We start from the raw sequence: 27,261 nt of genomic DNA, 5'->3' as shown, positions 1-27,261 counted from the left end.
GCAAGCGGTATAAAAGGCAAAGGGTTGTTTAGCAAATTAATACTGCCTATTTCCCAGGTGTTCACATTATTTTTGTCCTTACATACACATATTCTACAAATGACATTTTCTTACTTTAAAAACTGATATATCTTTATACAAACAAGAGGTTAACAGCAACTTCCAAATTGCAAGTCCACCATGTAACATAAATGACAACATTTGAATTATTACGGCAGTGTTTCTATAATACTGTATATATATAATTCTATAATTACACTTACCTTTGCATTCAAATAAAGCTGCTATTAGAAGATATAGAAGTAGGAAACATGAAGACTGAGAACTCCTCATCATATACAAATGCTCACAGCTGAACTCTATATGAGAACCAGCCACACCACTTCACTTTCACAGAGTCGTTTTCAGTTATTGTAAATTTAATGCGGAAGTACTGTAGGAAACATGGTCTGTTTCTGTGCTCATGTAGAGGCCTTATATTAGAAAGCTGCTGTTAGAATATTTAGAAGATGGAAATATGAAGACTAAAACACCTCATTACATCACATCACATGACGTTTCAAGTAGCTCACTGCAAAACAACTGAATATGAGCTCAAGCCACAAGACCTTTTACATTCATAAAACTGTTATGTAAACTCTGGGTAAAATGCAAGAGACATACAATTTTGCACATTTCAAATCACCAAATCAACTAGCTACATGATTTTATTATCAAAAACAATATAATATATTCAACATAATTAAAGATAAAAACTTTGAATTGTTTGGTGTAGTACTGCTGCTGTTGTACCATATGTCCATGAGACACATCAGCTACAATATCTACAAAAAAATACAAGTACACCATAAAAACACAATGGAGAGGAACTACTAAATTACTGAATTTATTTCTGATAGAAAAGGTTTTGCTTACAGAAAAATACAAACCTTTGATTTGATCAGTGCTTAATGCAAATTCTATTACAAATAAATACAAAATACATGTACATAAATCATTCTCATTTACTTTGGAACAAGAACAATTACAAAAAAATTATTATTATATTTACAAGGCATTGTAATGGTGTACCATTCACATGAATCAGATGCTGTGCGTTGATAAAGTCCTGTAGATATAGACGAGAATAGGCAGCTTGGTATCAAAAAATGAGTTAATGTGTCTGCTAGAGGATTATGAGACGACTATGATAGAAAATATCAGTTATTTCAGCTACTTTTTATAACATTTGCTTCAATATTATACATTGGAGTAAAAAACAGTAGATCATGTGCTGGTAAACTAACAAAATAAAGAAAATCATTAATCACTAATAATCATTTTCATTGTTTTAACATCAGGAATGAACAAACACTGATTTGTCTTTTAGCCTGTCGGTTAACGATTAACAATTTTGGTGGAAACAGAAAGACTAGTTGTGCTTTCACCTAAAAAAAAAAATATACAATAATTGCATAACAGAAAAGACAGAATTTCACAGTGCAGTTGATTTAGAAACGCTCTGCTGTATTATAATGCTAAATTACATTTGCTACAGGTACATCAGCACTGAACTTGAATCTCATTTTTTAAGTTCAGCATTTGTACGGAAATAGTAGTAATGCCTGAAATGTTAAATGTCCTTATTGTGATTATGTTGTTATAAATTGTATTTTAGCATCACTGTGTAGTGCAGATCCACTCGTACCTTACTCTGTAAACATAAAGAAACAAGAAGAGTTGAGTCTAAACAGTGAATGAAATATAATCTCTTTCTTCACACTAAAACTTGATTTTCCTCTTTCTCATCTATTCTCTTGGATCTGTTTAGATGCATGTTTATTATCTGTATTTCTCTTTGTATTGCTATACTACATTATAGTGATGTATACTTTTTATTCTTTTCTTCCCCCATTCAGATGACTACTCTCTCTCTCTCTCTCTCTCTCTGCTAACTGGATTTTTGGAAAAATATTCTCTGCTGTGTTCATTTCTTCTTCTAATACCCGATATCCTTCATCTCCCATCAGCCTCTCTTAACACACTCCTAATGAAATCATCAGTGCTCATAATCGGTCACAGTACCCTTAAAACAAAATTAAATCCTGGTTCTTTCCCTCCATCTCTGTTAATTCACTTTATTCAAAAGTTCTTATTTCTTCTATTAATCCCTAATTACTTAAACTAAAAAAAAAAAAAGTCTTTGCTAATTTGAGCTGAGGTGAAATTCAGTTTCTAAACGGCTTCAACTCTGAACTGATCTTCTCTAAAAAGGTCTTTTGTTTTATACTAAAGGGATCATTAAGGCTTTTCTCATAAAAAAATCTCTAAGGTGGAACTGATGTCTAGATAAATAAAGCCACGTCTGAAATCTATTTGACTCACTGACAGTGAAAATGTCAGGTGTCTCAAAGTGTGCGAAAAGCTGTCGTCCTGTTTTACAGATTGTGCAATCTGATTTATAACTATGGTGCTGTAGCAGTTACAGCCGAGTGTGAATTTTAGAGCAGGACTGAAGTTATTGTGTGTCCAGGAATGCAGCATCAATGAAGAGGAATTCCAGATTCCTCTCTCGGTCTTCAGCAGGAACTGGTCTGTAGGTTGCTCTCGGTGAGGATGGAGGTTATGCTGGAATGATCATACAATCCATCATCGTCATCATCATCAGAGCTGAGCACTGAAGACTCCAGAGCTGACTGTCGGGCCTGCTGGATCTTCCTCCTGAGGAGAAAAAAACAATACTATTTAACAGTAGTGTCTAAGAAAAAATCTAAAACTCTTTTAACAAATTCTTGTGTAATTATTAAACGTTATTTATGGGTGTAACGGTACATGTATTCGTAGTGAAAATTTCCAGGAGGGTCTTTCGTTTTTTTCAGGAAATTTGGCCAAAAAAAATGCCATTTTAGTGCTCTTTGATGTGATTTGACAGATCGCTCAGTTCTAACGGCAGCAATCATCCCTTCCTCTTTACTACTAGTTTTAATGCAAAGTAAACATGAATGAACATTTCACCTCTCACGTAATCGCTCAATTAGTGTTTCAACCGTTTAAAGACGTCATTAAAACAGCTTGTAAACAAAATGTCACGTAGCATTTCCTACCTCAGGCAAGTTAGCAGTGTCTATAGCTTGTTATTTGCTAGAGAAATTAAGTCTAGTTAAGAGCATTTTGTGAAATATTAGACTATATACTTAATTATATTTCACTTTACTTGGTAGTGATGTCTTAATTGTTTAATGTATGTTTAAACAAATCTTTTGAAACAAGTTATGATAGCCACTGTGTAAATTATTATATTTCAACAACACATTGAAATTGTATAACTTAGAAGTTCATTTAAAAACTGCATTATGTGCAATTTACATGTTTACACACAAATGTTTTAAATTTGAGTGTTGATTGTTATAGTTAAAAATAAATAGTAATTGAATTTAAGTTTGCGCTCTGTTGTTAAATATAACCTTATAGTGAAGCAAAAGGACTCACTATAGTTTAGAGACCATAAGCTGAGGTAGATTTTTACCCCTAAGAAATTTGTAAGAAAGAGCAATTAGTTCAAGTAAACCATTGTTGTTTAGTGTTTTTCTCATGCTGTACTGAAACCATACCGAACCATGACGTCAAAACCGAGGTATGTACCAAACAGCCATGTTTGTGTACCGTTACACCCCTATTATATACATGCAGTTTTTTAGCCTTGACATTATTTTCCTTCATTTTATTTTTACTATTATTTGAGTGGTCTCAACCAGGGAGTCGTAGCACACTAGGGGGGCCTCAAGCAAACTTCCAAGTGGGCCACCGGATGAAAATATTTTTAATAAATATATTATCATTATTAATAGAAATAATATGAAAAATAGCAATATTATTCTGAACACTGTGTAGAAGCCATTTAAATTTTCATGTTAAAGTTAATGTCATATGACTGTGGGCAAATATGGAAGTAAAATACAAAAGTAATGCCCGCACACTGATTTAACTGCTCCATAAAAAATTATTGCAATGTTTTGTGTTTGTGGCATTTTTGACAAATATGGGAGTGTCATAAATTATTTGGAACACACATTTTTTGTTTCAATTTTTGCCTTGTTTTAAATAATCTTCTGAACCCTCAAGAAATGCCTCATGTTTTCGATGGATAAAATGAACTTCTAGACACAAATGTAAAGGATAACTGATGTGTCACAAGTTATTCCTTCACTCAGCTCCTGCGGTTTTGGTTTGCTTTATTGGCCTCTTCACACTGAACCAAACACACCAAAACAGCAAACTAGCCATAACTGCTCTTTATAAACAAAAAGCTTATTTATATGAAAAACAGTACATACTCCACCATTTTCTTCTCTCAGTCAAACACACTTACTTGAGCTCATTCTCTAGTGCCGTGACTCTGGACTGCAGCACCTCCTTCTGTTCCTGCATCTCCTCCATGTCTCTGATGGCCTTCCTCCTCAATCCCTCCAGCCGCTCCGCCTCGGCCTCTCCTTCATCCACCTGCCTCTTCAGAGCCTTCACACGCAGAGTCAGCTGAAGAAGAACACATGCATTAAACACACAAACACTCACGGGTCTCTCACACACACTGCTCTATATGTGCACATGTAACGTGTGTATTCTTCACCTGGTCTTTCTGTTCTGTGTGCTGATGTCTCTCCTCATCCAGGGTGATGTTCAGCTCCTTTAGTTTCCTCTCCAATCGTCGCTGAGAGGACAGGACTGAGTTCTTCTCTCTGTAATAACAACAATATTATTGAACCTCAGAACTTCCTTAACTTGACATATACTGCAATTTTTCTTATTGTTCAGGTGATGTTGTCGATTTTCTTTTTGAGAATTTCATTTTTTTTCCAGTGGAATTGTTTATTATTCTGGTGCATATACAAATACATAGCTACAAAAAAATGTTAAAACATTTTTTGGTGAAGCCAGTGAAAATATTGGCAGAGCAAAATCTAATCAGGCAAATAAATCTACTGACAATTCCCCCAGCGTTATTTTATAAAAAATAAGCATCCGAAATTAGTAGTAGTTTTAAAGTAGAAGCAGTAGTTTTCGTGAACTGCTTCTTGGCCTGCATTGTCTACAGTCTGTGTCTAGCAGCATAAAGTGCTTTCAATTAAAGAAGAGTGCTTTTCTCAAGCATTCTGTAGTGCTTTGTGGGTAATGTAATTGTTTCTGCCACTTCATGGTAGTGGTTTTAGAACCACAGTTCATTAGGACCTCTCTTTTTTTATTTTTTTATTTACCTCTCCTCTGCACGTAGTCGTTCCTCGACATCCTGGATTTTGCTCTCCAGCTGAGACACACCAGTAGAGGAACGTGACTGGCCCTCCATCTCAGCTACACGAGATTTATAATCCTTTATCTGAAAGAGATGCAGATTAGATGAAACCCTGTGGCCAATTTGAATGAAAGTTAAAAAAGAAACACTTTTATCATTTTTGTTATCAAAGAAACTCAGGCAAAGATGAATGCAGCATACAGTATGATAGATCTGCCGTACTGTTCAATAGTCATGTGGCGTACCTGTCTCTCCAGAGCATTTTTGTCCAGCTCCAGGTCTTGTTTGGAGGATCGTTCTTGCATGAGCTCTGCACGCAGCTGTTCAATCTACAAAGAGCGTAAAATTACCCCCACATTTTGATTAAAGCATTTAGCAGATCACAGACCTGAATATCTTGTAGAGGCACAAGGATAATGAAAGTAACTTTAATTGACTAATTATGGGCACTACAATACAAAAATATAACAACATTACTAAGAAATATTTACCCTTTGCTGCTACTAATAGAACTATACCAACTAGCCATATTATGGTACATAATGCATTTAGTAAACAAAGGCAGCATTACAGCTGTGTATACACTACTTTTCAGAAGTTTGAGGTAAGTAATGACTGCTGAAAATTCAGCTTTGCCATCACAGGAATAAGTGATATTTTAATTAAGAATTAAAACAATCTTACCAACCCCAAACTTTTGAATGGCAGCGTACCTGATCTCGGCTCCTGGTGATTCTTTCTGTCAGCATCTCTGCATTGTTCTTTTCCTCATCCAACTCAAGCTCCAGGTGCTTGATTTTGTCCTGCAGGTGGAGACAGAGTGTTACCACATCATCACTATCACCATTACACCATTTCACTAAAACACCAGATGTGAAGGTGAAACACACCTCCAAGCTGCGGATCTCCCGCGAGCGGTCGTTTTGTGTGGTACGCTGTGTCTCGATCTCACTCTCCATATGTTTGAGGCGGTTGGTGAGCATCTCTTTATCTAATAAAGCATTGTCTCGAACCTCATAACTTGAGAACAGCTCCTTCTTTTGACGGGCCAACTAAAAACAAGCAAAATTGTATGACCACAAATTGTAGATGGATTAAAAATGTTTAGATTTTTATGAGGCCAGTGCTGCACCTCTTCCTGTAGGGAATGGATGCTGCTCTGTGCTCTCTCCAGCTCACTGAGCTTCTCTTTGGCGTTTTTATGTGAGTCCTGCTGCTCTTTTCTCCACTTCTCTTTCTGTTCGTCCAGCTGAGCCTGCACGAGTCGCACCTCCTCACGGGATGCTGCAGACAAGCGCTCCATCTGACATACAGAAACGGAGGAAAAGGGGTGTGAGGAAGCAAGAGAGAGATAAGAACAGACAAGAAAGTAAAATGTCGCATGCCAGATTCAAATGTGTGTCAATGAACACATACCTCTTTATTGAGTTTGTCTATTGCTCTCTCCTGCTGCCTCTTCTGGTCCTCGAGCTGTGCGTTCTCCTTTCGGACAGTGTCTCTGTCCTTCTCCTTCTCTTCCAGATTATGGGCCAGCTCGTCCCGCTCTAGGCCCAGTCTGGAGTTCTCACGTCTGGACTCCTCCAGCTGCTGCCTAAGTTTCCTGGTCTCCTCCTGCTGCTCCTGTTCGGCTTCAATACTCTGAGACGTGCGCTCCTGCAGCTGAGACTATAGACACACAGATAATGTGTCAGAGAAAAAGAGAGAGCAAACAGATAACTGTCTGTTTTTGAATGCATGACATCAGCTAGTGACCTCAAAAGTGACAGAAAGGATCATAAAAAAAGTAACTTTTCAACCATCAAAAGATTAGTTGACTTCAGGAATAAAAATTTCCTGATAATTTACTCACCCAATGTCATCCAAGATGTTCATGTCTTTCTTTCTTTCTTCAGTCAAAAAGAGATTAAGGTTTTTGAGGAAAATATTCCAGGATTTTTCTCCATATAGTGGACTTCAATGGGAGCCAATGGGTTGAGGGTCCAAATTGCAGCTTCAAAGGGCTCTACACAATCCCAGCCAAGGAATAAGAGTCTTATCTAGCGAAACACTCTGTCATTTTCTAAAAATAAAAATTTGTATACTTTAAGTACAAATGCCCGTCTTTCACTAACTCTACAATGCACATACGTGACTTCACGCATTACTTAATCACACTGGAAAGGTCACGAATAGTTAGTTCTTTGCCCGTGTACTTCAGTTTAAAAAAGTAGGGTAGAGCGAAAAACTCCATCTCATTTTCTCCTCCAACTTCAAAATCATCCAACATCGTTGTTTTACCTTTTTTTGTAAAGGGTGTTTGCTTTTCTGTGCATGTTCGATGCACTGGGTCGGTACTTCCGCCTATGTCCAACTACCTTTCCAACATGACTAAGTAAATTGCATGAAGTTGAGCAAGTTCAAGACCAGCATTTGTGGGATCGTGGGATCGTGTAGAGCCCTTTGAAGCTGCACTGAAACTGCATTTTGGACCTTCAACCCATTGGGTCCCATTGAAATCCACTATATGGGAAAAATCCTGGAACGTTTTCCTCAAAAACCTTAATTACTTTTCAACTGAAGAAAGAAAGTTATGAACATCTTGGATGACATGGGGGTGAATAAATTATAAGGATTTTTTTTTTTTCTTGAAGTGAACTAATCCTTTAAGCTCACTGAGCAGCATCTTTCTTTCCAAAACCTTCACCCTCTCTGTTCCCCTCTAGTGTAATGTGCTGCCAACCTCCACCTTAAGCCCCAAAACCCCAGACATCTTTTGCATCCATTACATATTTTAAAATGCAGCTGACCGTAAGCACTTAACCACCCCACACTCTCAAACCAATGCACTTACACACACTTTTATTGTAGTTTAATGAGAGGGAAATAAGGTGCATCATTACATAATTATGTTAATCCTGATCCTAACCTCCAGGCGAATGATTCTCTCCTTCATACGTGCATTGGTTTCCTCAAGTTCCTTGTGCTCATGTGTCAGATTGTTTACTTGGGTTTGAGCAGAGCTGAGTTTGTCTCTCTCTGCCTGCAGCTCTTCTTCAGTTGAGAGCAGCTGACTGCGCAGTTGGCCCACCTCTTCTTGCATGTCACTCAACTCCTTGCGCAGGGCCTCCACCAATGAAGGTTCTGCTAGCTGCCGGATGTAAATAAAAATCGTAAGTACAACAAAAACGGATGGTTCCTGCTTTGATGCCGTAATACTGTACAGTACCTGTTTGGCCCTCTCATGAGCTTTAGTCAGCTCTTCTTTATCTCTACGTGACTGGTCCCTCAATCTGTCAATCTCATATTTCTGCTCTGCTTCAAGCTCCTGTTTGCTCTTCTTTAATAACACAATTTCCATTGTCTTCTTGTCAAGATCTGTTCTTAATTTATCCATATCTGCCAGGGCCTTCTGTAGGTCAGCACGACAATGCTCAAGTTCCTATAAAAATACAATGAGTATTTTAAGTCTTGAAAACTTTTATTAATTTAACATTCATAAGAGCGTGTATATACCTGGCAGACTGTCTGGGTCTGTTTGGGATCTGGTATCTGTTGTTTCATTGTGTTGATTTTCTCCTGCAGATCTTTCAGCTCCTCCTCAGACTCCTCTTTCTCCATACGAGCCTGGAGTAACCTAACACACATATATACACATATAATACAAACACCATATGCAAAACACAAAGTAGCTAAACCGTAAGTGTTTAATAACAAATATGTATACAGTCTGCTGTGCATAGCAGCTATTAAAATGTCCTAAATGAGAACTTATTGTAATGTGATTGAACTCCTAATATTTCCTGATTATGTTAATTTGGGTGGACGAACTATTGATTTAGTGTCAAGATCCTAGATCCAAGATCCATAATGTGAAAGTAATGTTGCTTATGTGCATTTTTTATTGGACTTTGTCTCAATGAATGCAACCATCTTGCTGTGTAACAGACAGGCCATTCAGAGATGGAAAAAATTACTTTGGTGTATTTAAGTTTGTAGATTAGCAGAATCTTTTCTGAGAAAAAAAAAAACAAGCAGCAGGATTTTATTTCTTGATGCAGAGTATTTGTGATGATGAACTAGTGATGAAGTAATTAGAGTTGTTTTACAGAAGGTATCACAATTTTCTGTAATGTTTAGTCATGTTAAAACTAGTTCTTTTAAATTCAGTAAGGATTTTGTGTTTTAAAATTTTGATTTAGTACACAAAAAAAACAAAAAACAAAAACAAAGCATTCAATAACTTATTAAATCATCAAATCATTTGTTTAAAAATATAGTTGTGGAATCTTAGACTACAAGTCAGACTTACAAATACTAATAGGTTCAATCACACATCTACAGAGAAATCTACAATTTTCTCTCAGCTAATCTGAGAGTGTCTCTCACTCTGCTTTGGGTTGAACCCGTTGTCCACTGCCCCAACAAAATGCATACAACGAAAAAGGAGAGACAAATACACATTAAAAAAAAAATTACAGAAATAAGTGTAATGCAAAACTAATTAAACTGTATACCTAAACTAACTTGTGTAAGTGTGACTCACTCTTGTTTGGTGTTGCGTAGCTCTTCTCTGCTGGACTGAAACTGCTCTCTCCAGTGGTTTCCCTCATCTCTGCTCTCCTCCAATTGCTGCTGAAGAGACCTTACTGTAGAGTTCACACGGTGACGCTCGGCTTCAATACTTGCCTGAGACTGAGGTACAGAGAGATAATCACGCCATGCATATGTGCAACATGATTCCTATGCAAAGTACTGCGAGTTGAATAATTTCTTTCTAAATTGCATAATAACAGGTGTTCAGCAGGGTTCTATCTTGGGTCCCATTTAATTTCCTGTATAGTGTTGGGTGTGTACCTGTGAAACCTGCTCCATGCTTGCTCGTAGTCGCTCCATGTCTTTGCTGTACTGCTCTCTGAGAGCCTCTATCTCCTTGTCATGTGTGGAGACCTCATCTTTCAGTGCCCCCTTTAGAGCAGTCAGCTCCCTCTCTCTCTGCCTCAGAATGTCCTCCTGCTTCTGACACAGTGCTGTAGCTTCGGCCAACTCACCTCTCACTGCCAACAACTCCTGTACACAAACAAATCATAATTTTTTTAATAATCTCAATACCAGCACAGCAATAACATTTTACTACTAGTAATTTACAGTTTTTGTCAGCAGCCTAATATGTGCAGTACAGTATGTGTGAATGAAATATTTTAAGGGTTTTCACAGGTTTAAGAACACTTTCACCTGTCAAAAACAGCAATGAGGTGTTTTGTCATTATAAATAATTTTTGTTGCATTTGTGACCTTTTTAATCTCAGTCTAAAGAGTGTGTGCATGTGTGTGTGTGTGTGTCTGTGTATGATCACCATGTGCATAGTGTCAGCCTGAGCTTTGTTGTCTGTCTCTCTCCTCAGCTCCTCCTGTAGTCCTGCCAGCTGATCCTCCAGCTCTCTAACATGAGATTCTGCATTCTCTCTGTCCATTCGTAACTGAGTTAGCCTGAGAGAGAGATGAGTAAACAGATAAAACCTAATTTAACTATACATTATTTTGCAGATTTTATATCATTCTCACCACAGACGTGTGAATGTCCATGTTGGTAAACACACAATAGTGACAAAGGTATTTGTGTTTGTCTTACTCTGAATGTGTTTGGTGCAGCTCTGTATTCTTCCGTCCCAGCTGTTCCTGCAGCTGTACATTTTCATCCAGACATTCCTCAAGCTCCTCCTTCAAGGAGTCATCAGATCTGTTCACCTGAAACCCGAGGGGCAACGGTTATACACCTATGATCTTAAGTATACATACCCCTTTTCTCGTAAGTTTAAGAATATTTAACACTTCATAAAAAAAGATCATAATTTTATTTAGTTGTATTTGTGTTTCACATTTTATCATGTGTTGCCTCAAGCATCAACTGCTTGCAGTCATTTGTGATAGTCACTGTGGGGAAGAACTCAAATATGCAGGGCACGCTGGGGGCTTGAACCGTTGTGTAAGTTATATTGACAGTACTAAATTATAACTTTATAATTATTACTTTGATTGCTGAATGGTTGCTTTTTATAATAGTTAACATAAAATGTAAAAAAATAATAAAATACAATACAGTACAAATTATAACTTCATTAGGACAGAACTAAATAAAAACATCTTGCGGTAAACGTAGAGAAGAACTGTACTGTATATAACTGTGCGTCAAACAGCTTTTCATGTAAACAAGGCATTACCAGATTATGCTCCAATTAGCTCAAAACACTATAATCCAAGTCCACCTCTATGACAGTATTTAGAAGACAGTAGTAATTAGTGGTTTGCTACCCCTGCTGAGACATACAGTAATAGGCTTGAGGATTTAATCCTGTCTAAAGATCACTATACTAAGTAATTGCTCTCAGAAAGAAACAATGCAGTCCTTGCCTATAAAGCAAACAAGTACATATGAGAGTTTTAAATTATTCCCAAAAGCTCAGCATTGAAGACAAAGAATGATTATAATAATACTACACATACACACACTACTGTTCAAAAGTTTGTGGTTAGTAAGATTTGTTTAATGTTTTTGAAAGAAGTCTCTTATGCTCACCAAAGCTGCATTTATTTGGTTAAAAAAACTGTTAAAACTGTAATATCACATTTTAAAATAACTGTTTTCTATTTTAATATATTTTAAAATATAATTTATTCCTGTGACGCCAAAGCTGTTTTCATCAGTCATTTCTCCAATCTTTAGTTTTACACGTCAACGGAAATCATTTTAATATACTGATTTGGTGCTCAAAAAATAATTTCTTATTATCATCAATGTCGAAATTATTGCTGCTTAATCATTAAACAAATAGAAAGTTCAAATAGAGCATTCAAAAGAACTATTTATTTTAAAATAGAAATCAATATTAAATGTATTTACTGTCACTTTGCTGAACTGTGAATTAATTGCTTTAAAAAATAAAATAAATTAAAAAATGTATTCTATATTACAGACAACAAACTTCTGAATGGTCGCTTGATAATATATTATCAAATAAACCACAAGCTATTAAACCAACATTACATTGAATCACCTTCAATATAAAATACCTCCATCAACATTTAGCACAGTATGCAGGTTTTTTGATGCCTTTAACAGTATAACTTCAAGGTCTTTTCAAGGCTTTTTTCAATTTGCTGCACCAGTTTTAAAAGTCTCATAACTTCAGCTCAGGTACTCAGAAAAATCGCCAAGGATGTTAACTTGCTCCTGGCAGCAAAACCCAGATGCATTCATCAGGCATCTAGGTCTTCTCAGATAATTACACAGAAGCTAAATGGCCCACTGTTTGCCTCAGAGAGTAACGCTTATGACTTGCATTGCAAACTTATACAGTACATCATGGTTTACTAACAATGTTCAAATATAAGCATGACAAGGTATTACAGGATTTTTTTCAGTATCTGTTTAACTTTTGAATTTCTGATGGTAACTTATTAGCATTTTTAATTTTATATAATTGTATTACTTTAGATTGATCTATGCAGGATCTTTTTTACATTGTATAATTAATGAGCTTTTGTGTAGTGAAGGTAAACATTCCTTCCTCCTTTCACTCTAAAATGAGCTCAGCTGTTGTAAGTGAGGTGGGATCCGCTGCCAATTCATTATAGCTTAGAAAGAGATGCCAACACCTAAAAAGCCATCAAATGTAATGCCCATTTTAGCAATGCCTGTCTGCGCACTGAATACAGTGCCAACTGAGCCTACCTCCACAGCTAGACCGGGTGATTTTATCACTAGAGTAAATCATCTCACACTGCGGACACTTGTTTATAACAGCTTTTTAAAAATGGCAGATTTATTTGCAGCTGGGTTTAGTCACAGTCGGATCACTCTGTGGCTATCTTGGTAACACCCCGGGCTGCAATTTTCTAAGCAGATAATACAAGTACATCTTTTATGTACTTGAATGAGGAAGGATGGCAATATTCTAAACTGTCTGTCAAGATTATGCCTTAATAACAGCTCAAATCACCAATGAAATCAGCAATTCTATCATACATTTTGATTCTTTAGTTCAAAGCACAGTAAAAGTGCATATAAGTAAATAAACAAGCAATATCAAAAACACCTACTGGCTCTTATAACTGAAGGGCAGGACATTACATAATAACAGTCTCTGATTTAGTACACCTGAACCACCTCTCATAAAATAAATAATTTAATATTAAAACCTGAACAGAACATTGTGACATTGTGTCTTTTTTGTTTGTACGGTCACACACTGTGCTTCTTTTCACCTGAAAAGCTGAACTGGTTGTGTCATACTAGTAGAAGCACCTGAATCACAAGTCTTTCATTTTTTGTTACATGATCAGGTGTTGATATTTGTTTTATGTTTGAAAATTAAAGTGAAGCAATGCTTCAAAATGTGACAGACTGTACCTTCAGTCCTTGAATTTTATTACAGATGACTCGAACTCTGTGCTTAATGACAGCATCTCCCTCTGTATTCCTGAAGAATTAGGAGACACAAAATGTTACTAAATGCTACTCTGTATATTTTGCTGTTATGCATCAGAACAATGGTTTACCCCTGACGTAGAACATCGTAGATTATCTGCTGTATCTGATCTTCAGTTGAGAACTCTGACCCTGAACTTTGGCCCTGGTCCATCAAAAGGTCAGGAGTTACCTAAATGGAGATAACAGTTTATTAAGCATCAAATACAACCCACATAGAATATGTGAAAAACAACAAAGTAACATTTCTTAAACAGTCTAAAGAGTGGGCTACAACTGATACATCTGAGTAGTAACATAAGTGTGCACTCTGTCAGCGGACACCAACAAGCTAAATCAAGCTAAATGACATTCAATGCCAGAGAGAATAGAGTATCAGGTTGATGAATAGCTTTACTGTAACCTACTCAAATGACACTCTTCCAAAACTCTGACAGCATTTTGAAGGGATGCATTTAGACAGCAATGCAACTACCACATTCAAGGCCCAGAAAGATAGTAAGGACATCGTTAAAACAGTCCATGTGACATCAGTGGTTCAACTGTAATTTTATGAAGCTACGAGAATATTTTTTTGTGCGCAAAGATAACAACACAAATAACTTTATTCAGCAATTTCTTCTCTTCCGAGTCAGACTTCGACACGTTCACAACAGTACCGCAACGTATGTGTGCATTCCTCTGCTTGCAAACAAGCTGCAAATTAAATTTGAACCACTAATGTCACATGGACTATTTTAATGATGTCCTTACTACCTTTCTGGGCCTTGAACGTGTCAGTTGCGTTGCTGTCTATGCAGGGTAAGAAAGCCTTCAGATTTCATCAAAACTATCTTAATTTGTGTTCTGAAGATGAACGAATGTCTTACAGGTTTGGAACAACATGAGGGTAAGTAATTAATTTAAATTTTTGGGTAAACTGTCCCTTTAAACTTTAAAGCATCAGAGGTGCACATGCAAATGTCCAAAATGGTCCAAATGCAAAGGGTGTTCCAAAGAGCAGATCCCTTTTTGGCATGCATTCTTCACAAAGAAAAAAATGCAATCCCAAGTAAACAAGAATGAGTTGAGAAGTGTCACTTAAAATATATATTTCATTAAATAAATAAATAAATAAATAGAAAATAAAAAAAATTAAATACATGCATGTACACAGTTTATTTTTTGAGCTACAGGAATAATATTAACACAATTTAATAATTTAATTTAAAAGTTAATTAATTAAATTAATTTTTTATTTACTTAAATATTAAGTTTAAATTCATTTAAAAAAATTACTATTTTACCCAACATTTGTTTATTATGTAGTTTTATGCTTAGAGAAACAATGTTAACTTGCTAACACCAAAATCTATTGGAAGCAACTGGGAGTTGAGCCTCCACTTGTTCATCAGAGGAACTCAGTCTAAATAAGACAGCAATGACAGCGGCCTACTCTATGTAGACAGCAAAGCAGTTCACTAGATTTTGGAACAAAGCCTCAGAAGGGATGTTTGCATGCACTAATTTTAATCAGTTGGAATCATTCCAATCCGATTTCAGATTCTGAAGTTATCAACTTTGCAATCCGATTTGCATATTCATTTACATGTACACTACATGTATTCAGAGCAAAACTTAAGCACGTAGTGCCCAGTCGCCGCATTCAAAAGCTGAGAAAGTCACCAAAAACATAACGTCACCGGAGCTACCACAAGCATAATAGTAGTTTTTGCCTTAACACAACTCAAAAGAAAACTGACATGTCTATCAGAAAAGCATTCTTAACAAATATTTAGTAAATATTCAGTTTACTCCACTGACCAGTTTGAAGGACAGAAGACAAAAATAAACATTTGTAAGACTTAGATTGATTAGATGATGACAGATTGTGGTGTTCAATCAATCAATCTATCTTTCTTCTAATGATTATCTGGTTGCATGTAAACAAAGCCAGTGAACACATGACAGATGAGGCAAAACTAAGGAGATTTTATGTGAATGCAGAACTAGCTAGAAACAGAGAAAGTTGCCCTAGACAATATTTCTATGAAAACAAACCTACATGTAAGAGACTGTTAAGAATACATGGTATGGATGTCAAAAAGAAGAGAAATGATTTGTTCCCCACAGGTTCAGTACTTGTTATTAATTTCTAAATTAATGTTAAACACAAAGAGTAGTGCATACTTTTAATACTGCAAACCTCAGTTTATTTAACCCATCACTCACATGTCCATCAACTGAAGCAGATGAAGAGACAGCCGTGACCCTGGCGACAGAACTTGAGCCGCGGCCCAGGCTGCTGTAGGCAGAAGCAGGTGAGGAAGACTGCGGGGAAGAGTTTGTGTTTATGATGAGAGAAGGAGCAGGTAATGGTGAGGTTGAGGTGGGTCTGTTGTCTGCATTTGGGATGGGATAGCGCCCCTTTGTGTTGGTCCCAGTGTTACCTGCCTGTGCTGCAGAGCTCCCATCAAACCTGTTGGCGAGTCTGTGGGCAGGCGTCTGACGGATGGAGTTGGGAGCTGATTGGCTGGGAGCGTGCTGGTTGTATGGAGATATTTCGGCTGATTCTGATGAGGTGTAGTGACTGTCTCCAGCTCTCCCTCTTCCCAAAGTGCCATTCAGCCCTGTCTGGTAGGATCCACCCCACTGATTTCTCTCCATCCTTTCTCTGGGTAGCTCCCTCTCTGCTCCCATACCAATACCTCCATCCAGGTTTCCGTAGCTACCAGAGCGTCCATCTCCTAGCGGACGTCGGAGTTGATCTGTGAAGTCTTCGCTGCCGTTTTCTCTATCCAACAGGGAGCCATGAGATTGAGCTCGACGCAGGGGGCTGTTATCTCCAGACGAGAAATACGGCCCCTGGATTACCCCATCCTCTCTCCTCCTAACAAACAGACACAATTAGAGAATTACAAAACTCAAAGATACAGATTAAACATTCTTTCCTAGCTTAAATAAAGATTAATCTATACTCAATTTATATAGTTTTTGCATATACAATTTATATTTTATGAAGATTTTAAGTTCACTATTTTCAAATGTTAAAAATAATGGCATTCAATTATACTGTAAATGTTGAATGGCTATAATTAATGGCTAAAATGGAGGAAAATTAATTTAATAGAGACATCAGTAGCAATATTGGTATCAATGATACTGGCGTTCATTAATAACAGGCCACTTGGTAAAAAGATGCAATTAAACACACATTAAAAAAAAAATATACGATACTTATATTTCTACATTAATTTGGAAATTCAATGTAAAATTATGACAATATAAATATATGATATTAATATGCAATCAAATCACAATTAATTACAGAAAAATGTGTAATTAATTATTTAATTTTGCAACCAATCGCTAATTTTAGTAAAGATATTCATATATATATATATAGGCAAGAAATATTTTTAACATTCATTTTAAGCACAGGTATTTAGATGAGGTGGTTTTAAGATAATAATAAATAAAAAAATAGTGCTGTCAAATGATTAATCGTGATTAATCGCATCCAAAATAAAAGTTTTTGTTTACATAATATATGTGTGTGTACTGTGTATGTTTATTATGTATATATAAAGACACACACATACAGCATATATTTTGAAAATATTTACATGTATTTACGCGTGTATATTTTACCTTAATTTTAACAGTAAAAAACTGTCAAAATGCTACAGGAAAAACCTGTTAAATGGTTAACGGTAAGTTCCCCTAATATATACGGTGATAAACTGTAATAGACATTTCAGACAATTTTACGGTGAAATACCGTTTTTGGAAGTGAAAAAGAATGTAAAATTTACAGGGGAAAAAAACGCAAATTGATGTTCCCAGAATTCCCAGCGTTGCATTTCAAATTTCTTTTGAATTTGATGTTTTTTCTTATCAGTTATGTTTATTAGGGTTGTATGTTACATCTAATGTTGTTAAATTAATGTTTATTGCAAATTTCAGTTTAATGAGTCTCACCATGATGGTGTTTAGTGTTTGTGTGAATGACACCGTGCCCTTTCTATACATGTTATTATTTAAAAGCTGCTTGTGATGGGCTTTGGTTCATCTTGTGACTTTCTCATCACCACTTGCATTTGGTGGTTAGTGTATTTCAAAGGTACAAAACAGATTTCAGTACTTCAATAGGTTGGTATATTAATATTATATCAGTTAATGAAATTACGGGATTTAACTGTAAATTTAAGTTAAAACCTAAAGTGTTGCTACCGTATTTTTTACAGTACAGTTCCAGCAACCACAGCTGCCGTTTTTTTACCGTAAATTTTACGGATTTTTTTTTTTACAGTGTATCATATATAAATATATTTAATATATAAATGTAACATTTTTCTTAAATATATACATGCGTGTGTGTATTTATATATACATAATAAATATACACAGTACACACACATATATTATATAAACAAAAACTTTTTAGATGTGATTAATCGTTGGACAGCACTACAAAATTTTTTTTAATTTCTTTAAAAAATGACGTGGAGCATACCTAGGCAGGCTGCTGTAAGCAGGTGGTTGGGTTCTCAGCTGTACTCCATATGAATCTCCTTTTTCTCCCTCTTTCAGTACAACGTAGGGCTGCCCACCGATGCCCTGCACCCTCACTGCCACTCCATAGCGAGACGGTGGCTTTTTCTGAGGCTTTTTTGATGGCTCTTTCCGAGGCTGCCCACTCACTCCCCCTCCGGTGTCCTGCAGGTCATTTATAAAGCGAATCTGTACGCCATAGTCCACGGGGGGCTTCTTACCTGAGACAGGAGCAGACATTCTAGAGGGGAGATAAAGAGAGACAGACAAAAAAAAAAAAAGTCAAAATATAACAGCTCGAAGCATCTAGTGACCTCAAACAGATCAAATACTCCTTTTGAGTTCCAGAACTATTTTTTTCTCCTTCAGTTTCAGAAAATTCTTCAATAAAAAGTTCTAACCCTTCAACCAAAGCAACCAGCTCAGAGGTGAATCACAACAGCACAAAGAAATGAAAAAGTATTTTTTTTCCTGTCACATCCCTGAATGTCCTTTTCTTCATACTGACCCTGACAGAAGCAATATGATGTCCTTCAGATTACACTCTACTGCACAACCTGATCTGAAGTTACTTCCCCCTCTACGGACACTGCTCTCCTCTTCTCCAAAAAAGCACTTTACTTCAACAAGACACCATGGTGAATTCCCTTTTCTTATTGTTGGATATTGTGCCAGATTTGGGGGCAGTATCCTACTTTACTTATTTGACAATTAAACAAGCTTTTATTTATTGAGTTTTTCATGATCTTGAATCCTTCTGGCCTAAATAATTGTGCTTAAATGCTAGAAATGATTTTTGTTTGTATACAAATGATTTTTACTAAACTAAAATAAGTTTTTTAACATAATTTGTCATAATATATTAATCTTCAGGTTTTACACTCCAGAATGAAACCACAAACAGGAATAGTCATTTTAGAGGTGGAGCAAGTTATTACATATTAATAAAAGATTATAAAGATACACATTTATTTTCTTTGTTATAATGTACACTAATGAATCATTCACGATAAGATCAGCAACACGCATTATTAATAATAAAGTAAATGGGTTCAATTTCATATTGACTTCAACATTCTTGTAGACAATGTGTCTAGCCTACGTTACTCTCTAAAGGAGAATTTGAATGGGATTTTTACAAGCAGAACCCTACTGTTGTGCTCTATTGAGATACAGACAGACACAGACACACAGACAGTCGAACGAGGCAGGATTGAATTACACACACTACTCCATGCTGCCGGTTACCTCTGATTCCTGGCACAGAAGACCCAACGGCCTTCATTATTCATTAACCTAAACACACACACACACACACACATTTGTTTTTCACGGTGTAGACATTCCATTGACTTTCCATCCTAAACATCACTTTTCATTAAAAAAATTTCTCAAAACCCAGGGAAGCTCCAGCATTACTCGTGATGTACAGTAATGGAGTAGAAAAATGAAGGTGTGTCTGGTGTGATGGAATGAAAGTATCTCAACAAGGAACAGATTATAGCATAAAGGGTGTGACAGAGGAACAAAGTGCATTCTCAGACACTGGTACATCTTTACCGTTTCTCTTTCTGTCTGTTACTCTCACATTAGTCATCCTCTTCAGTAACAAAACAAAACAAATCAGCTCTGCAATACACTAAACAGACTGCAAAATACAAACACATTCAGTCTGATCAGTACTGCTTCTCTTACATAAGTGATGAAGAATCCAGTGTAATAAAATGCATGATAAACCAGTATCGGGGACATTCGCTCCCATTACTGAATCATGGGAAGAGCACTAAGCAACTCCTGTTCACAATAAACCTACAGCTTTTGTTAAAGGGACCAAATGTCTGGTTAAAACAAATATTCAGCCTGAGCTGAGTAAGACCGTGTTAAGAGACATATTTACTGTGTGAGACATATAAAGGAGCCTTCATGACTACTGCAATGTGAATACAAAGAATGGGCCTATTATGTGTGTTGTCACCAGAAAGCTGTTTGAGACGGCTGACGTGTGCATGCCAATGACTGAAAGGAGACTGAAGAAAGACGGACAGACAGGTGGATGGTTACACAAGTGTACTGAGAAAGCAGAAGCAGCACTTCACTGATCATTTTCCTCTCTTGGAATCATTCATCATCTGTGTTTATTGTAGCTTCAGCAGCATTTATGTACTTTTACAGTGTTCATGATTAAATTCCAGCTCTCACACTCATATAGGTGGAGTTTCGGCCTTAGACAACAGACTTTGAACGTCATAAAAGAACTATAAAGCTGGACGTGCTTCTTTATTGATAGCAGCAGGGGCGGTTCTAGACCACAGTAACTAAGGGGGGCTAGTTGTGCTTTTAGGGGGCACAATTTTAAAATTCATCCTAACCTAACCTAAGTATTATTCATTCAGTCATTTTTCACCATGTCATGTATCACTGCAATCTCTAGACATAATCTATAACAATTTCAACTAAAATGAATGTTTCATCATGCTTAATTTATTCGACAAATAATTTTTCTTAAAAACAGTTCAAAATCTCCTGAACTGTTGGTCAAGGTAACATTCCAGTTACATATTTAAAAGAATAAATAGACTCACACAAAAAAACCAAACAGTATTTTTCAAAAATATCTGAATTTCCATTCTATAGAATAGATGAACAAAGGTCTTACAGGTCTGCAACATGAGGGTGAGTAATTAATGACAGAATTCATTAATAAAGATATGAACTATCCCTTTAACTCTCCTCAATCACTTTTGATTATCCACATGATGACTGTCAGATTATTTCTTTTATAATAACAGGGATCTGGTCAAACAAAAAGCCAAAATTCGGTCACGGTCTACGGCGATCCATTTCCTCTGTGTCAGTGTGTCAGCGGCCAGACAAACAGAGCACCATTTAGCCTCTCAGCACTGCATTATCTGATAGACTGAATGGAGGGAGCCCGTGAGTGGGACGGAGGGGGAGTACGAGGACCCTCTTCCCATTATTGCAGTGAAGTGGGGCAGAAAACAAGGGCAGCTATGCTGAGAACACTGGCTTCTCTATCACACTCGCTCTCTCCTGCTCACATACACTGATCCAAATCAGAGATGTCACTGTTCCCTTCATAGGCAATAGCCTGTGGTATGCAGGGGTTTACTTATCCTGAACAAAAACACTTGATTTCAGCCACTCTAGGAGGAAGTATTTGTGCTTTAAGGGCAAAACAATATGAATCAACCCATTGTTTTTTCTCTCTTCAAAATAAAGTACTGTTAATTATATCTGCTATATAATTTTCTCTTATGATGATTTCATGATGACTTCTTCCCATCTTAAGTGCTTTTAACACTAGATTTAACCTTCCACTTTTAACTTTGAATGAAGCAATGTTTCTTATTTCTTTCCTCTCGCTGTATTTTTGAATTTTAATTTATTTAATTATTTTTTCCTATTCTATGTTTTACAGTATGTCTGCTGCAATGCCTCAATTTCCCTCCCAGAGATGAATAAAGTATTATCCTCACTGAACCTATCCCATCTCATTCTATCCATTCTCTCCTATATCCTAATAAACTTGAGGGTTAACACTTTAACCCTGCAACTCCAGAGTCAGAAAAACTTCTGAAAAGCAAATGACAAAAGATATACAATGTGAAACAATGGTGTGCAAGAAGGTCACAGTGAGTTGTTTAGCAACTGAGAACCGATCATAAACTAAACAATGCTGGTCTCATTATACATTCATGGATTGTGTACAGTTGCAAAAACTTTCAGCTTCCCCAGTCCTATTCAGCTTTCATACATTAGGAAATCAGATGAAAATGTTGAACAATGGCAGCAAACACATTTGAAAGTATAATATTACTTCTGTTTTTAAAAATGGACAAGCAGCTGCATTTTCATGTGCTGTAGCCAATCTAAACTATTTTAAATATTATAATAAATTCATAAATATGCGAATAACAACATTTACCCCACAATCCTTTATGAAGGTGAAGGGTGAATACAAATGGTTTCATATTTGCAACGTAACATTTGGTTGCTAGCCTATTATGTCCCAATATCCACATAAAACAGTTTATATGCACGACAACTAATGGTTCTCTACACGTACCATTAATTATAAAGTTTTAGTAATCGTTATAATTTCTGAGAATAGTCCACACAACCACAACGCTAACGACACAGAGGAACAATATCGATGGAATCACATTCAGAACATTTTTTTCCCAGGTGATGAACTATTAAAACATTGACAGCCAATCAGAATCCACCTGACTTTAAACAGCTTGAGCATTTAAGATGGTAGACAACATAACTGGCTTATAATAAACAGAACTATATCATCATTCATTGGTATAGATGCTAAAATTATAGTTATCTTTCCTGATGTGAACAGACCATAATTGAGCCCTAATAATGTGATGATAACTTACCAAAACAAAAGCATCTGTTCCCAACTAATTTCCAAGTATTTATCACAATCCAAAAAAAAAAAAAAAAACATAGATATAGTTAGATATAACTCAAATCTAGACTATTATTGACCGTCTTACTTGTACACATTCACAGCCAAGATTTAGCCCATTCATAGAAACATGTCAAAATAACAGAATATTATACACTTACACATTAGGACAGACACATACTGTACTTTCCACGTCTCATTTCACCTGCTCAGGGAGATGATGCAACAACAAACAGTCCAATTAGCAGGTCTTAATGAACCATGTTTCTAAAAAAAAAAAAAAAAAAAGGAAAAAAAAAGGAAACACCCTCACACCAGATCCTCCAGGGACACCTGTCCACAGCTCAGAGTCTGCAACCTCTTGATCACCCATCAAATTGAATTCTCCAATCTGAAATTGAATCGGGACTGCCGAGCTCTCAGATGTGGAACGTCTAATAGAATTAGCAGGGAACTGAGGCAGTAGGATTCAGGAGACGTCTGTGCAGTCAGTGTAGTTTGTATTGTCTCCGCTGACTATTACAAACCAAATCATTGCGACTACAATCAGTGCATCAGAGCATGTTTAATTTTGCTCAGACATGCACTGCATCAGACTTCATATCAATATAAAATATGACTTCAGTCACCTTTTTTTCAGGTCAGAATTCACTTAACACAGGAGGTAGAGAACAAGCATGCTTAGCATTCCCAGAGTCTTTTAGGTTTTGAACAACAACCTCTCAGCATACTTCAGTAACACTTTTGAAATCAACCAGTGGTGTATATTACAACTATGACAGTAATGGCAGTCTGATGGGAAACACAACCTGAATCTCTGATAGTTTCCATTAATTTGAGAAGGACAAACCTCTGGGGTGATTTACCTGACAGAGGTGAGATATAGAGTTCATCTAGATTACTCTACAAATTAAGCACTCAAGTTGCTGTGAGAAAGCATCTGAGAAAATGTAGCCTATCGTAAGCTTTCATGCCGTCTTGGTATCCCTCCATTAGTGCTTGACTCCCCTTTACATTCTTTGTCTCCTGCCAAACTCCCTCTCAATCTCTTTCCTTTCTTGCCCCCCTCCCTCCCTGAACTTCAGTCACTCTTCTTGTTTCAATCATAGACAAACAAGAATTTCTTCTTGTGTGTCAAATGGATTTCACCGGCATGACTAAAACAGGCTTCATTGTTGCCAAAAACAAATTGTACTTCCAGAAACCCACACAATATACTTAGAAACCTTATCTAGCCTAATACCCGCATATGATGTGCTCATGACTCCAAGTTTTTCAGCTTAGAAAAACCGAAGCTAGTTATGACTCTCAGCTGTGAATCACACTAGAGAATTAACATCTCATATGTAATAAGTTATGTTTGTCTATGGCTCAGCACAAAGTAGTCATAGGTCAATAACCAAGATGCCAGTGTGATATGGGAGATGCAAGAACAATACATTATGGTCTAATATGTGCAAACAATGATTCAAATGAAAAGTAAGCTTTTAATTAATTCCAAAGATTTCCAACCAGGATATGTGCACCGCTGAGTATACTTTAGTGGGTTCAAGGGGGTAGTTGGAAAGATTTTGCTTAAAACCTATAAAACATAAATTACTACTTTATAGGATTTCATATTAATACATGTGCTATTAGGTATTTCTCTGGGAGATTACTCCATGTTTGCAGCCAGAATCATCAAAACATATGAAAATCAAAAGTTTGTGTGTATCATTAGGGGGGAGCTACTTGGTGAGTAGGTTTTTCACCCACAGAACTGTTTTTCCATTTAAAGTACCAGGGTTTAAGCAAATTAAATGGCTGGAGTCCGACATACCAGAAAGAGATATCTATCATTTCACCAAGATTTTATTAAACATAGGAGTAAAAAAACAAATAAATATAAATACAAATACTCCATAATTCTAACAAGAGTTGTTAAAATCAAAAGCTCATGTGTATCATTAGGGAAAAGCTACTTAGTAAATTTTTCGCCCACAGAATGGTTTTTCATGGTTGCAATAAAATGGCAATGAAAGTAGTGACAGATCTTTTCATCTGTATGTGCATCTGAGTGAAACGGAATATCGAAAAAGAAAAAAAAAGTAGGGCAGAGGCTTGGTTCAATTCATCAGCTGATTGGATGGAGGCAGATCTGAATTCGACCTGGCAGTCAATTTTGTTAGTAAGTGTGGGGTTTAATTAAAATCATTACAATGATTGGAGAAGTCCCTAGACTATGTCACTTGAGAAAAATCTGTCATTTCAGGTTTTACAGATCAAATTCACCAAAAATATGACATAAAAAAAAGAAAAGTTGTCATAGTTGGGTAAACTTTAAGATTGGTAAACAAAAATTATAAAAATGTTTTTTTTTTGCGTTCTCATTTGCTCAAATAGCAAAAGAAAAAAAATCCACTTTAGCATTTCTATTACTTTCAAAAAGAGGGAAAAAAATCAGAAATTTATTACATTGGTTAAATGTGAGAAAAATGTCAAATTTGCCCTCAGCTATTGTATGAGAAGCACTCATGCAGCAGTGTTAACTAGTTTGAATTGTGTGTTTTATGTTAGTTTCCTTTGCTAGATTATCCAAAGTTAATAATAGGGGAAATTTGTCACAGTCTGTGAAAAGTGTCCACAAGATAAATAACATACACTTAGAAAATAGAATGAATATTCATTTCATCTTAACTTTAAAAGTAAATTACTGTAATAATGGCCACTTTAATAATATCAACAATTATACTGAATTATATCCAACATAGAGAAAAATAACATTTCTATATTGAGTCTTAGCAATGGAGCTGAGTGGGGGTGGGGGGTACATAAAACAAAAACAGGTCGTAAAGAAACTATTTAAATGATTGAGAATGAGTAATATTGTAGAGTTTGAGTGGCACTGCTCAACCCAGGCCTATAAAATTCTTCTGCACTGAGTCACTGGTTTCAAATCTCTAAAGGTCTTGACGTCTGGATAACATGACCACGGAGCTCCAAACGAGCTATGTATCAAATATAGGCCTAACCAACATCAGCACTTTAATTTACTTAAAAGTTGGTTGTTGTTTAATAGCCCCTTTAAACAGCACTCGTTTGACAGCCTACCTGACAAAGTAACCTGATCGCTCACGGCATGTTCGACACAAACTCGTTCTTCATTTGAATGAAAACTGAGCTATTCAAACAAGACTTTAAATGTTTAGCGGACTCTCGGGGCTGTGGTGAGGAGGTAAACAATCACAACACTGTTAAAGCGGGATTGTTTGCCACGTCGAGCCTTTCTCTCTCGAGTTTGTTCCCAAAGCGAGAAGCGCAGGTGTTCACCTGGCGATGCACCTGCGCTATGTGCGAAACTCAATGGGTTAGTAAGTCTCTCGGGGCGAAGCGCTCATTTTCAGCTTAAACTAATGGAAAATACTGTCATTACGCGGGCTACACAATAATCCTTTGGCCAGACTTTAATCCATCTTCAGAGAAGACCACTTAATAAAAAGACAAAATACAACTAAACCTCCGCACAGTATGCGAGCGAAACAAGTGTCACTCCCAGTGGAAGAAAGTTGAGCTCGAGAAGGAGTTGGAGTATCTGCTCGACAAACAATTTAGAATCAATTTCTAGTCGCAGGCTAACAGGTTTAGCGAGACAAAAATAACATTTAACGTACCTGATGTTAAGGCAAAGTTTATATTTCACTCTGCTGAATGTTCCTCTGTTTCCTCCTGTGGTTCTCCTTCATGAGAACTAGTCGCGTAAAAGTAAAGAAGGTCTCTTTAAATGTGACAGCTCTAACTAATAATCCCAAGGGAAAACATTTGCTAAAGACAACCTGTTACCTTTCAGACCGATACCACATGCTCCGCCCACTTTACGCGTGAGGATAATCTCATTGGCTGATAGTGGTGTCGTGGGTGGAACGCGTGAAACCATTTCTGTTTCGGTTATTGGTGAGTTTATGTGTCAATCACAATTAAATCTGGAACTTGTTTGTCTGTGGAGAAGTGAAATGTAAATTTGATTTAAAGACAGGAAAGTTTGTGTATCATAAAGAATTGTGTATCATAAAAATATCCGGTTTTGTAAATAAAATGCATTAAAATGAGAATGGAGAAATGCGCATCATACAAACTACAGTCAAGCACTGCAGTGTAGCCTACAATCAAACATAGTGCAGAATCTGAGTGCAACTGGTTATACTAGTTAGTTGGTCCGCCGATGAGTGTCCTGTGTGTAGGTCTACTGTCTTGTAATTCAGGCATCTGGATTTCATTTTCCTTTGATCGTTTTCTATAACTGGAAAAACTGGTTCAGATGCTTTTCAATAAATTTTACAAGACGTTCCACGATGAACTGAGATGACTGACAGAGTTCATAAACACTTAAAAATACTGTTACTCTCTTTACTGTGGTAATTACCGCCACTAGTCACGTGTGGGCAAAGTATCAAGTATTCAGCTTCCAGTATTTTAAGTGCATTTATCTTTTCAGAACAATGTCAAAATAGAAATGCGTGTATAACCATATACAGTAGGTAGGTAAAGTAAGTAAAGTCAGTGCCAATTAGACAATTTTAA

General features: G+C 36.4%; 1 protein-coding gene across 2 annotated transcripts; it reads right to left on the bottom strand.

The window, feature by feature from the left end:
* Nucleotides 1-862: 862 nt before the first annotated feature.
* Nucleotides 863-26,535, bottom strand: LOC131522341 (cingulin). Of its 2 annotated transcripts, XM_058747778.1 has the most exons (22): nucleotides 26,355-26,535; nucleotides 18,226-18,504; nucleotides 16,164-16,599; nucleotides 15,942-16,040; nucleotides 13,802-13,902; nucleotides 13,653-13,722; nucleotides 10,875-10,990; nucleotides 10,600-10,732; nucleotides 10,100-10,312; nucleotides 9,789-9,937; nucleotides 8,759-8,879; nucleotides 8,472-8,684; nucleotides 8,172-8,393; nucleotides 6,683-6,931; nucleotides 6,399-6,569; nucleotides 6,157-6,318; nucleotides 5,980-6,069; nucleotides 5,512-5,595; nucleotides 5,232-5,350; nucleotides 4,607-4,715; nucleotides 4,349-4,512; nucleotides 863-2,700 (listed from the first exon to the last, which is right to left on the bottom strand). In XM_058747778.1, the coding sequence occupies exons 2-22, from the start codon at nucleotides 18,501-18,503 to the stop codon at nucleotides 2,559-2,561; spliced, it is 3,441 nt and encodes a 1,146-aa protein (XP_058603761.1). In that variant the 5' UTR covers nucleotide 18,504; nucleotides 26,355-26,535; the 3' UTR covers nucleotides 863-2,558. The 2 variants fall into 2 exon arrangements, with proteins under 2 accessions (XP_058603761.1, XP_058603760.1); XM_058747777.1 differs by having other exon boundaries at nucleotides 15,942-16,599.
* Between the last annotated feature and the right edge of the window lie 726 nt (nucleotides 26,536-27,261).

This window comes from Onychostoma macrolepis, chromosome 16 (assembly GCF_012432095.1).
Source record: "Onychostoma macrolepis isolate SWU-2019 chromosome 16, ASM1243209v1, whole genome shotgun sequence".
Lineage (NCBI taxonomy): Eukaryota > Metazoa > Chordata > Actinopteri > Cypriniformes > Cyprinidae > Onychostoma > Onychostoma macrolepis.
Note: the sequence above shows the minus strand (reverse complement) of the source record. Positions and strands in the feature narration are given on the sequence as shown.

What these genes read in the sequence shown, in the direction of transcription:
- LOC131522341 (XM_058747777.1), bottom strand. Translation starts at nt 18,503, where the DNA reads ATGTCTGCTCCTGTCTCAGGTAAGAAGCCCCCCGTGGACTATGGCGTA. An exon ending in CGACTACGTGCAGAGGAGAG is followed by an intron (nt 4,716 to 5,231) that starts GTAAATAAAAAA and finishes TTGTTATTACAG; the next exon opens with AGAGAAGAACTCAGTCCTGT. An exon ending in ACACAGAACAGAAAGACCAG is followed by an intron (nt 4,513 to 4,606) that starts GTGAAGAATACA and finishes GTTCTTCTTCAG; the next exon opens with CTGACTCTGCGTGTGAAGGC.